Source organism: Sinocyclocheilus grahami, unplaced genomic scaffold (assembly GCF_001515645.1).
Source record: "Sinocyclocheilus grahami isolate Dianchi unplaced genomic scaffold, SAMN03320097.WGS_v1.1 scaffold36.1, whole genome shotgun sequence".
Classification (NCBI taxonomy): Eukaryota; Metazoa; Chordata; class Actinopteri; order Cypriniformes; family Cyprinidae; genus Sinocyclocheilus; species Sinocyclocheilus grahami.
The window spans coordinates 4504825-4518718 of NW_015505215.1; the positions used below are offsets into that span (position 1 = coordinate 4504825).

The 13894-nt window shown below is 36.2% G+C and overlaps 2 protein-coding genes across 2 annotated transcripts; both read left to right on the top strand.

Annotated features, from left to right (window-relative positions):
* Positions 1-715: 715 nt before the first annotated feature.
* Positions 716-2211, top strand: LOC107581680 (tubulin-specific chaperone C-like). The gene has a single exon (XM_016267298.1). The coding sequence runs from the start codon at positions 818-820 to the stop codon at positions 1859-1861; it is 1044 nt and encodes a 347-aa protein (XP_016122784.1). The 5' UTR covers positions 716-817; the 3' UTR covers positions 1862-2211.
* A 1184-nt stretch (positions 2212-3395) lies between these two features.
* Positions 3396-8332, top strand: LOC107581607 (peripherin-2-like). The gene is made up of 3 exons (XM_016267237.1): positions 3396-4333; positions 5525-5771; positions 7055-8332. The coding sequence occupies exons 1-3, from the start codon at positions 3753-3755 to the stop codon at positions 7262-7264; spliced, it is 1038 nt and encodes a 345-aa protein (XP_016122723.1). The 5' UTR covers positions 3396-3752; the 3' UTR covers positions 7265-8332.
* The last annotated feature ends 5562 nt before the right edge of the window (positions 8333-13894 follow it).

Here is a 13894-nt window from a genome sequence, read left to right on the forward strand (position 1 = left end):
CATCACTGGATCCTTCTGATCGCGTTATGTGTATACTGTGTATGATTATGCCAAATATAGGTGATTGTTGCCCCAGCGAGCCTTTCAATGTTAACAGTAACGAAAACTAAATGAAAACATTAAAAACAAAAATTTAAATCACTTCAAAACGAATTAAAATTAAGATAAGTTAATTTTTAGTGACTGAATACAAATGTTTAAGTACTAAAACTAATATGACAAATAAGTAAATTGGAATACATAAAAAAATGTAAAAGTAAATTAAATAGAAATTGAAATTCAAAACTAATAATAGCCATGCTGGTTTGATTTTTATTTACAATGCACACATATGACCATGTACACAATTCAAAAGCAAGTCAATAAACTGCAAGGGATATGATAATATTATTAATAATAGTACAGTTGGCAAATAAAAACAACTAACAATTGAGTTTTCTCTACAGTCATGAGGCCGTGATGCAAAATTCTAAATTCGAAAATAAATAAATCAACAGTTGTTTTTTTAAACATGCTGTAAATAATAAATCTCACATCAATGATCATTAATCATTTATTAATTAAATATAAATATGACAGAAGAAAGTTTAGCATCAATGTCTGAACAAAGTCTAAACAATGTAATAAATCATTTTCCTCTATCTAAATTATGTATGGGAAAACAATCATCAGTTTATTATGAACCTGAACATTTAATGCGCCAATAGAACGCCGCGTTACTAACGGTACTGATTCTTAGTCCAATCGTCGATAAGCACACTTAGACGTGTCGTCACATGATCAATGCTCGTTCGCCACGCCTGTTTTGAGAAGCAACATGGCGGCACTGGGAGTGGACGTTAATGTGGGGAATGATGACGGAGAATCAAATTCAGCGATCAGAGTTCCCGAACGCGTATTACGAAGAGATCAAGCGAGGCTGGAGGAGGCAGAGCGCCGGAGAAACGTCAAGGAGAGCCAGACCGTAACGGAAGAAAAGAGCGATTTCTTCACGTCCACCTTTAACGATGAGAAGACCGCAGTCGAGGAGATGCTCTCCATATGTAACCATAATAACCGCGACAAATCACTGGAAGAGATCACTTTGAAAACTCAACAGCTCCAGAAGTTCCTCAATGACAGCATGAGGTTTCTGACGCAGTATGAGATAAGACAGGCGCAGGCATCCCTGCAGAAGCTCCAGAGCTCTCTTGCTGAGAAAAGAGATGAGCTGTTGCCTAAAAAGAAATTCGCCTTTAGGTCCAGGAACACCGGAGCAAGTAAGCAGCCTGCACCGGTTCAACAAACAAGCGATACATCTGAATCTGATGTGGGTGGTACTGTAGTGGTGGATGCTGCTGTCTCTGTAAATCAGTGTGGATTCTCTAATGCTGACAGTCAAGTCTTAATCAAGCAAGCTGAGGAGATCCAGCAACGAGATGTTCTGTTATCTCATCTGACAAACTGTAAAGTCAGACTTTATGGCTGTCCGAGCACTGTGCACATCAAGAACGTCCACGGCTGTGAGATCCTCTGCGGGCCAGTGTCCAGCTCTGTTTTCGTAGACCAGTGCACTGACAGCACTTTAGTATTCCCCTGCCAGCAGCTGCGCACCCATAACACCACTGCCACTCTGATATATATCCATGTGACCAGCCGGGCAATTATAGAGGACTGTCATGGGGTCCAGTTTGCCCCATTCACGTGGACTTATCCAGGAATTCATGATCATTTCAAAGTAGCTGGACTTGATCCGAACAGAAATAATTGGAGAGAAGTGGATGATTTCAATTGGCTTGCTGCTGGCACACCTTCACCCAACTGGAGTGTCATTCCTGAGACTGAGAGAATATGTAGTTGGGATGTTGTGGGACATCCTTAAAATTATGATCTGATTACATTATTGTGTGCTGAGTCAATGTGATGCTAAAATTGAGATGCCGTAAACATGTTGTTCTAGAATTCCTCACTTACAAATTAATTGATAATTAATTAAATTGAAATTAATAATAAAATTAATAATGGTGAATGCAATTAATTTAATGTTGTATAAGAAAATAATAAAGTCTAATTTGATCACATTTGTGTTTATTTGTGATTCACTTGCCAAGTCTATGCATTTAATAACTATAATCACAATAAAATCATTGATAAAGGGATAATTCACCCCCCCCCCAAATGTAATCGTTTACTCGCCCTCATGTCATTCCAAACCTGCAGACTTACTTTCTTCTGTGGAACATTAAAGAAGATATTTATAGAATTGTCTCATTGTTTTTTGTCTGTGCAATGGAATTCAATATAATATAATACAACTATTTGGTTACCAACATTTTTCAAAATATCTTTGTGTATATTTTGTGTTTTGAAGAAGAAAAATTCATTCAGGTTTGGAATGACAGGTTAAAGTGAACGATAACAGAATTTTCTTTTTTGGGTAAAAAAAAATCCTTTTAATTCTGTTACTATTGTTCAGACATTCATTCAAAGATTCATAGATTAACCTGAAGTTGGTTCAGAAACAAATGTTTTTGTAGGTTTTCGAACATAAACGCTTTGTGGAAAAATGCTATACAGATACACTATCTTAATGCTGGTGCTTCTTTTGTGTATTATGTGCAAAATAATATACTGTAGATAGGGGGTTTTCATTTAATATTTTAAAATGATAACAGTTAATACTAACTGCAAGAAGTGGCCTGTTATATTCAGGTACTTTATTATAGTGCATAATTCAACCTTTGTAGTCTTTGATACAAGTACAATCATTATCTGAATATGAAGTTCTGTAAGCTAGTAATTGTTTTGACTATTATTGTTTTGTGTGTAAAATTAAACAATAAAGTCTCGTTTGACTAAATTAGTTAACATGCTTACATTGCTAACAATACTTCTAGATGTTAATTTCAACCTCTAAAAAAATTCTTAAAATCAAGTCAAATCTTTTAATGTTAGTTCATGCACTACGAACTAGCATGAATAATTGTATTTTATTAACTAACATTAACAAAGATTAATAAACGTTGTAGAATTACATTCCTCATACATAGTTCATGTTAGCTAATGCATTAACTAATGGTAACAAATTGTAAAGTGTTAGGGTTCTTGACTATCATCAGTTCCATTCATATTTTAACTTTGAAAAATGTAGAGATCCTCTGGATCAACAGTGGTATGTCTGTCACGAACTCAAAGACCCTGGAAGTGGAAGTGTACTGGTCTTACGTCTTTGCCTCCTGGTTTTTGGTGTCTCTGTTGTTATGCCAGTCATACCATGTGACCAATCAAGCCAATCACACACCACGGCAGCAGCTTACAGATAGGCTCATCGACTGGCCAAGGATTTCTGTAAATGAGATGAGGGTGATTAGCTGGGTTTAGGATGACGTACAGTAACTTTGTGTTTAATCATGTGGATCCTTGGCTTTTGTCCTCCCTTTGCAGATAGAGGGACACCACTATTTGCGTCAGTACCTGAGGACACTGCTGTTTTAATTATTGAGATGAAAATCCATTTTTAGGATTGTGAAGATAATGCATTACATTGGCGTTTACCTTTAGAAGAACCTGAGTTGAACTATTATGGGTGCGAAGATCATCATGAAAGTAGCTAACAATTTCTCGCTTTACTGGAATGGATTTCACATTGCGCCTTGAATGTACTTTCAACATTCCACTTCTGTAAACTACATTGCACAGCTCTCTTTGGAGATCACCAAACTCTGAAAATACCTTTTTGGACTTTAATTTCGGACTTTAACTAGTTGTTCAACATGGCTCTTATGAAGGTAAAGTTTGACCTGAAGAAACGGGTGAAGCTGGCCCAGATGCTATGGCTCATGTACTGGTTTTCCATTATGGCTGGCGTGCTGGTCTTCAGCATGGGCCTTTTCTTTAAAATTGAACTTCGAAAGAGAAGTGAACTTATGGACAACAATGAGAGTCATTTTGTACCCAACATTCTAATTGGTGTGGGTCTTTTGGCATGTTGTCTCAATGCCTGTGGGGGCAAAATCTGCTACGACTCGCTCGACTCCACCAAGTTTGTGAAATGGAAGTCCATTTTGAAGCCCTTTCTCATTTGTTGTTTGTTCTTCAACTTCCTCCTCATTGTCACAGCGGTGATGTGTTTTGCCACGCGCATTCCTCTAGAGTTCACACTTGCTGAGGGCCTGAAAAATGGAATGAAGTACTACAAGGACACCGACACACCCGGACGCTGCTACATGAAGAGAACTCTGGATCTCATGCAGATAGAGTTTCGCTGCTGTGGCAATAACAACTATAAAGATTGGTTCGAGATCCAGTGGGTGAGCAACCGTTACCTGGACTTCAGCTCTAAGGAAGTTAAAGAGTGAGTGTCTTTTTGTTTCTAAATGGTTGGATGATGTCACCCTTAAATGTAAACATTGTTTCCTTTCAGTTCTTTTCAATTCATTTCGTTCAGCACTTCTAAATGAAGTAGTTTGTTGTTGAAGTTTTTATAATCACATTTTTACAAAATCATTTAGCAAATTTAAAGTGAGGGTAGGCACTGGGTGATTTACAGGGGTCAATTTGCAGTGTAAGTGGTATCAGGCATGTTAGCCAGTTTAGATTTTGTCGCTAATCTTCTTGGATCACATTTTCTTGCCCTCAGAGCTTACTGTCCCTTTCAATCAGTTGAATACCTGGTAGATTGGCTTGGAATAGACATTGAAGTTACTAGCCGAACACTTGTGCAACAATATCAAAGAGATTTTTAATGGCTTTTGATGTTTAACACCTAACCTGTAAAGTCAATTAAAAGTTTTCTAAAGTGACTTACATGAGCTAAATTAATTAAATTGTAAGTTGCTTATTTTTAGTGAGCACTCACAGTTTTCAAACTAAAAAAAGAATGTTGCCTTTTTTTTTACAAAAATTTTGGCTGAGAAATGCACATATGTGATCCTGGACCACAAAACCAGTCATAAGGGTACTCTTTAAAAAAAAAAATGAAATTGAGATTTATACATCATCTAAAAGATTGATGTATGGTTTGTTAGGATAGGACAATATTTGGCCAAAATACAACTATTTGAAAATCTGGAATCTGAGGGTGCAAAAAAACCTAAATATTGAGAAAATCGCCTTTAAAGTGATCCAAATGAAGTTCTTAGCAATGCATATTACTGATCAAAAATTAAGTTTTGATATATTTACAGTAGGAAATTTAGAAAATATCGTCATGGAACGTAATCTTTACTTAATGTCCTAATGATTTTTGGCATAAAAGAAAAATCAACAATTTCGACCCATACAGTGTATTTTTGGCTATTGCTTCAAAGATACCCCAGCGACTCAAGACTGGTTTTGTGGTCCAGGGTCACATATAATTAATTTTATTTCGAAATTATAATTAATGTCAAATGAAACATTCACAGTGCTTTTGATAATCTTGTAAATGTTGTTTTTAATTTACTGTACATTTGAGTCCTACTTCTGTCATATGCATTCTGAAATTGAACATGAGCAATACTGAAGTGATAAACTAAAGCATATTTGCAAAACTTTTTGTCTTTAGCCGAATCAGCAGCAATGTGGATGGAAAATACCTAATGGATGGAGTTCCCTTCAGTTGCTGCAACCCTAGCTCTCCACGGCCCTGCATCCAACAGCAAATAACCAACAACTCGGCTCACTACAGCTATGACCACTACACCGAAGAGCTAAACATCTGGAAACGTGGCTGCCGAGACGCTTTAGTGTCCTACTATGGTGGAATGATGAACACTATTGGGATACTTGTGCTGATTGTCACCCTCTTGCAAGTAAGATGTTTAGCTTTGGAATATCGTAATGTGCTGATCCAGGATCAGACTTTAATCCCTTAAATTACGCTCCTCTAATCTTAATGGAATGTGATATAAAGGTCAAACCGATCTCTGATCAGTATTTAAGGTACGTTTTGTTCAGTTTAGATACTTAATCGTATAAACTGCCAGTACGAGGTGTTTTGTTGTCTGCCCCTAATAAGCTACACATTGTTTTGGCTATAGATTTGAGTGGTGATTCACTGTCCTTTTTATCAGACTATCCCAAAAGGGTGTAAACGTTAGAGGTGTAATGTCTAACCTTTGTATGGCATTATACCATGACAGGACAGGAGCCTCGTCCCCTCAAACAATTACCTAACATGGCACTATCACGGAAAGCATCTAACTTGCTTGGTTATTATTAAATGTAATACACTGTTTGACTACCTTGTAGTAATACTGAAATATTGATTGATCTTCTGGGATAAATTAAACTCAGCAGATGTTAATTTAAGGACATTTTTAAAAACTGATTTAACTTTTAAAAATATTGGTAAATAATACTTATAATATATTTTACCTAATATTTATTTAAAAAAATAAATAATAATAATTTAATTAAAGTAGTTAATTTGGACGATGCATGAAACACATTTTTAGTTAGCCATTAAAAACATTTTGCAGTGTTTGCATGTACATTTGAGTATTGATGGAAATCATTTAAAAGCATTGATTAGAACAAAAACTGCCAGGCTTATGGCAAGTGGTAGCAACAACAAGACCTTGAACTAGGTGTGGTGGCGATTAGAAGAGAGTGTGGTGACACTGAAGATTCACAGGGATCAAAAGTTGTAATCTGTGGGGTGGGGCTAAATCTTGCTTTCTTGGAAAAGGTGATTTCACATCACCAACTGGAGATGTGTATATATGTTTATAGTGGGGGGTGCGTCATTTATACACAATGCTAATGTTTGTAATATAATGTTTGAATTTAATTTATGGTGATTTAAATAAAAAAAACATTTCAATCAGTTTTTTTTACTGTCATAAAAATCTATAATATATATAATAACTTTTTTGTACTGTCAGAGTAAAATTACAGTAATGAGAATTATGGGCACTGAGGTTAATAGAAATATTGTATATGAAATTAAACCAAAAAAACACATTACAGGAATGATAATGCGAATGTGTCACAATGCAAAAAAAAAAAGTTTACTTATTTCTCTACACCTCATATTTAGATACACCTCATAAGAATATACTATCTAACTCATATCTTTCATGTTTTGCTTTAGATTGCTGTAATGATTGGACTTCAATATGTAAACACCTCTTTGTCCACGCTGGCCAACCCAGAAGACCCTGAGAGTGAGAGCGAGGGCTGGATCCTGGAGAAAACTGTCAAAGAGACCTTCACTGACATCATGGCTAAAATGAAGGCCATGGGCAAAGGCAACCAAGTGGACGAGGGGGCAAATGAAGAGACTGTTGCTACTGTGAGCTGAGCGAACCCCGCCCATCAAACTTTGGCCACACCTATCTGAGGTAGAGAGCTGTGTGACACAGCCTAAAACTATAACTATATCACTCACACTACACAAAGTGTAGACAAAGCCAATTAATGAGGAACTGGTGAAGAAAAAATCTTAATGCAAACCTTTGTCAGTCAGATACTTTTCTTTAATTAAATTGGTATATTAGAAACCCATATTATGGTGAAATAACAAAAAAAACATTAATATCCAAATGATTGGCTTGTAAAGAGTGGCTTTAAATATAAATATAATGTAATTTTGCCCGCTTTGCTCTCCCCTCTGACTGTGTACTTGGCTACACAAACTCTAAACAATTTTATAGTCATATTTTGTTTTATTTCATATTTGAGTTAACATTCAACCATGACATTCAAGAATGGCTAGTCAGGGATTTGGAATAGTGTGACAGATATAAATATGGAAACTGACCTCAGTGAGTACTTGTATTTATTAGGATTAAACATCACTATTTGTCATGTGACAGGTATGGCAAATGAAAAGAAAACACTTTTTAAATCACCTTTCAAATTCTATGAGAAGCTAGACATGTGTCTTTCCACCCTTGTGGACAAGTTAGATGTTTTGTTTTATCTTCAAATAATGCTTTATAAAAATAAAAGTTATTTTTTTGAAGTACCGAGGTTGTGATTTGGGAAAGGGTGTAATTTTTTTTAAAATATATTTTTGTGACCCATCTGATGATGAGTATACTGCTGTGTTCAGCATCAGATAACACATGATTTCATGAGCGCTAAAATAAGAGACTTTTTTGCAAGTTTAGGAGACTAGCAACAAATGAGGCCCCAATATGTGCTATGGTACAGAGGGATAACCAGGTCCAGGGTGAGGGGATGCTCGAGGAAGGCCCCTGGAGTTGAGGAGACAGCTTAAGACTGGCAGCTAAACCCTGACCTGTGACTTCTGCATTCCCACTGGGAGCTCCTGTGCTTTTACATCCGCACAATTGTTCCATGAAACGTCCCAGGCCAGAGACTGAAACTCTATGCTCAAACCTGTAATTTTTTGTAATTTCTTACAAAAACATTCTAATTATGTGTAAATAGTGTAGAATTATTAACAAAAATATCATCTTCTTTTTGTAAAAATACAATTAAATTTCTTGTAAGAAAAGTTGACTTTATTCTAGGACAATATTTGGTGTGTAGAAATTGTTATTGTGAATAAAGCTTGTTTAATTGTAAAAATATTTCTATTGCCCAGTCATTTGATGAGATCAAAGAGCAGGGCATTCTGGGAGCTCTGTGGGAGGTTTGTCTTATCCACTAAGATCAGCAAAGAATTATGCGATTATTGCATTCACATGGTGTTTGCCGTGCATGGCACATGGCAGTGATCTGAATAGTAGGTCTGGTGAGTTTCACCATATGGACCATTTTTTAAATAAAAAGTGATGTATATTAAATATCTCATAGTAATCATTAACATGATATGTTAAAAACAAGGAGGTATTTTCATAGATAAGCTACATAACTGCCTGGTTTTACTGTTGAAAATTGAGAAGTTATCCATACTAAACATCATAATGTTATGCTTTTAGGCACGAAACGCATATAAGGCTGGAATACTATGGAAAATGGGAAGGCCGTAAAGAGAGTGACTTTCTTTGGGTATTTTGGTTTGCCGACAAGCACATAAACACAGATGATCTGATAAAGACAGTAAGCTGCTTTTGAGTGTGCACAGCTTAACTTCTTGGTAGGTGACCTGGACTGCTGCTGCATATCCGGTGAAGAGTATCAAGCAGTGTAGGATACAGAACGTCCTTGAGCAGGTACAATATGTGTCAAACCAAACTGTGCACTTCTGGTTCCCCCCATATTTTCCTTTTAGGTCACAGGATTTTTGGGAATGGAGGGAAACCATGCAAGTGCTGATACACAATTAGCTTTATATTAACAAAGAAAGTGATCTTATAACTGTAACATCAAACTTGGGTCACATGACATGCTCATGTAGGATTATGATCCTAAGGTTTTGCAATTATTTTAAAACAACAATTTTCAGGTGAGGTGGAGCACTATTTTCAAAGTTTGTTGAGAACAGAATCTAAGTTAAAATTGGTTCTGGTCACATTTGGATTCTGCTCAACATAGAAGGATCAGACCACACAGACGAAGACTTAATTTACTGCACACATTATATACATTTACAACAAATACAGTGGAGGATACATATATACAATGCAGTGCAGACAAAATAGTGAAAAAACTCTATATGTGGTTTAACTGGTGTGCAATTGGAGTAAAAGGAGGAGAAGATGCATTTGTGCAAGTCTGTGCATGTCAGGTGAATCTATATAATAAATCTTCAGTAAATAATTGGGAATTGACTTGCAGCTTTTAGATGAGTAGGGGAAGCAATGTAAAATATCCATTAATTATCTATTATCCTTAGTTGATTATATACAGCAAATAATTATTATATTAATTCTTATAATTATGTTGCTTTATCAGATTTATAGAAATTGTAACTGGTTTGACTCATTTGGCTTATTCTTAAAGTTGAAATGTGTAATTTTTGGATATTAAAATATCTTCTCCTATCCTAGCTTAAATGTTAAAGCGGCCAGATCATAAACATGTATTTATTTATCTGTACCACAATAATGACTCGTTTGGCATTACTTTTTGCACTTTAATATAAAGACACCACAGAAGTCTCACACTTCACCTTATAATTGAGTATAAACTCAAAGGATTTGTACATTGACCTGTTTTTAAATCCTCTTTCTTTGACTCAAACAGTAGGGGTCAGTGACAGAACTAGGCCAACCAGCATAAACACTTCATTAAACCTGATCTATCGATTTAAGTTTCAGATAAACACTACAATCTGTTGGTGTGTTCTTTAATGTATTGAAGTGGTGTACAATAATCATTGTTATCAAGGTATTGACTAGGTCTCTATAAGATTCATTTGTTTCTCAGACTGAATTAAGTCTCTGCAAACACTACAAAACCTGTTCCACTGTGTTGTGATGAATTGTCTGTTCTTTCTCGGGGGATTTGAGCTCCTCTCTGTTCCTCTCAGCTGGAAAATTGCCTCATCTCCCGATCCATCTTTTACCAACATCTTCAGGCAAAGCTGAGCTCCTCCTACATAGAATCATACAGACATCCACTCTCACACTCAGTGGCCATTATACCACCAATGTTCACCCATTTCAACCGCTTCAACTTCCCTGCATGGTTTGCATTACAATCTGCTTTATAGTAGGCCCAATAGTTTACTTAGAGACGAAAAATCTGTTATTATTACTCATCACAAATAAGATTTTTGTTTTGCCATTAGTGGTCAGGAGTTTGATTCATCCCAGTGACTTTTGAATAAGCTCACCAAAAATATTTATTCAGTGACCATTTCTTCATATTACATATTTACCCCAGTAAGTGGCGACAAATGTAGCATATTTTATTCGTTATGAATGAGGCGTTGAATTGATTAGTTAAAAAAACAGCAGTCTTATTATATATGTTTCATTAAAATCTTTCATATTTATAAGCCTACTAAGCGACCATATTCTAAATGTCTTCTAAAACCTTACAATATATTGTATAAGCTTGGATTTTAGGTCCCATTTGTATCTTAACAGGCTCCGTGAACTAAAAGAACTGCCTATACAAAAATGTCTATTTTTCTATTACATGTGGAAAATAACAGCACATGCATTTGGAACAATATGACAGTGAGTAAATGACGACAGAATTATATTTTTTGGGCGCACTATTCTTTTAAGACTACTTTCCTGGCTGTTATACTGTATCTTTCTGCTCATATTCATAAAATGGCTCACTCTAACTGACTGTTAATAAGGCAGAGGACTCACAAGGTGCTCTGTATCTTTAGCCCTTCACAGCCTAATCAGTAACGTGTCTGACTCTGAGAGATGTCTGGTGGCTGAAGACAGCCCACACATTCAGCTAAATGGGATCATGATCTCTGTCTGTTTGAATGATGCAGGAATGATGCAGTAGACGCGATTGAGGTCAAATGAGGCAAGCAGAGTGTTGAAGTCAGCAGCCTGTGGTTTATCTAGGTGGATGTTGAAGTCTGGATGTGGATGTGGATGTTTCCACTTGTCACCAGTAGATGGCAGTGCTTTGTGTTTACCTGTCTTCACTTGCTCAAATAGAGTAGTAAGCTAGCATTATTTTAACAGAGTGTACATTTCATGGTAAGTGTCACATAAGTGTCAAATCATTGTAGCAGCTTTATTTTATATTCTGGTTTTAAGTAAAACACTGCACAGTATAACTGCCTCAAAAATTTTGAATATTCACAAACAGGGGAGTTGGGGCTGGTTGACTGGTTGTTACGGGCAATGTTCAATAACTGTAAGGTTTTGAGACAGATGTCCAATTACTCAATTGGTGAGTCTCTAGCAGTGATTTTTTAATGTTTATTAAAAACTAGTAAATCACTTAGTTCGAAGGTTTCTTACATTTCATTTTGTTCCAGTATCATCATATTTGTGCTATATTGAGTAGCAAGTGAATATGATAACATAGGATACATTCAGGCTAAAAAAGGTTGAAGACTGTCCTCAGGCGAGCAGTATTTCTCATAAATGTCAGGTTGAAGCAGGATGTCACAGTTGTTTTATATGTTGTAGTTATAAACAGTTGATTAATTGCAATATGTTTTAGTCTTTTTAAAAGTATGTGCTTATGCAAAAATTACATCTCAGAAACAGAGACCTATCCTGAGAAATATTCACCGTACACACACACACAGTCAACCACAATTTATTTGTTTCACAAGCGAAAGCATGTAAACAAATATAAACAGGAATGTCACCAAGATAAAGCAAGTATTTGACTGGTCTCAAGCAAACAACTCTAGATTTTCAATTTTCAACATATTTTTACTAAGTACTTATGTGTTGGCCTATAACCTTTTTTTTTTTTTTTTTAAAGCAGTGTACCTTATTAAAATGAATGAAATGAATGTCTTATGAGAAATTAATGAGACATTAACATAATTTTCCTCATGGGGGCAGCATTTACTGGCATGACACATATTGACAGACTATTCTGTCAGAATACAGACAAGCAACACCCATGTGAACTATGCAACCCCAATAATTTCTCAACAAAAATATCTATCACATATAATCCGATTTTATCAGTATACCCATGGATAAAAAGCAGAATAATCTCATCATGATCAAATACTGCAGTCGTGACCCCAGATGTATCTCTCACCCCTCTGTGCTCTGTGCTTGGCCTGAGTCCAGGGTTGCTCTCATTCTACGTGACCCGGAGATAAATGCCTGCAAAGAGACCGCGAATGACAAAAACACTCAGGGGACCGAGAAAGGGAGAGATAGATGGACGTATTGAAGTGAAGAACGAGAGGCTCTTTGTAGGTGTAGTTTCATTGTTGCAGGGCAGGTTAAACTGTGTGGCTAGAGGAGAGTGTTTTGTCTTTAATTACAGTGGTGTAATGTAGCTAACGAAGTATTTTTTGGGAGTATCTGTACTTTACTTGAGTTTTTATATTTCAGCCAACTTTTACTCCACTACATTTCCTAATTAAAATGTATATTTTTACTCCAATACATTTCCCCAAAGCATATTCGTTACTTACAAAATAGTCAGAAGAACATGGACTGCAGGAAAGCAGGTTTGACGAATCAGTGGTCTGGCGTCTGCAAGTTAGACTCCTAAAAACACCTTTGCTCAAGTGCGCGCACAACCGCGGATGATTTCATTTTCCACTCAAGTCGAGTCAGTATATCTTCTGCGATAATATGGTAAGTATTGTTGTAATGATGTGCGATCTGACATTATCAAGTAGGCTATATCACCAAATCACACACAGAGTGCACGCACATTGATTTATTAGTCTATTAAAACTCAAAATTCCAGGCATTCTAAATTGTAGACGGCAAAAATGATTCTTTATGCTTTTTATATTTATATAATTTAATATAGGTAACTTAAAGGGATAGTTCACCCAAAAATGAAAATTTGATGTTTATCTGCTTACTTCCAGGGCATCCAAGATGTAGGTGACTTTGTTTCTTCAGTAGAACACATATGATGATTTTTAAGTCCAACCGTTGCAGTTTATCAGTCTTATAATGCATGGCAATAGTAACAAAATCTATGAGAGTAAAAAAAAACATGCACAGACAAATCCAAATTAAACCTTGCGGCTCGTGATGACACATTGATGCCCTAAGACACGAAACGATCGGTTTGTGCCAGAAACCGAACAGTATTTATATAATTTTTTACCTCTAATACACCACTATGTCCAACTGCTTTGGGCGCGCGCACGGCATCCGGTGCGTGAGGTGTGTACGCGCTCTGGCGTAGTTTACGTTAATGGGTGTGTTGATATCCAGCTGAAGAGCAATCAACCATAACTTCAGGCGAGCAGGTTCAGAAGTTGGGAATACGTGGAAAGTCACCACTCCTGAATGAGTTCACGCGAGAGAATGTAATCTTTTAGTTTTAAGTCGGTTTGAACAATCCGGATAAGCGCAAGTAAGTACCATTTTGATTAGCCTTCATACCTACAATGACACTGTGACAATGTGCACTGTGTAAACAATGCACAATGATGTATACG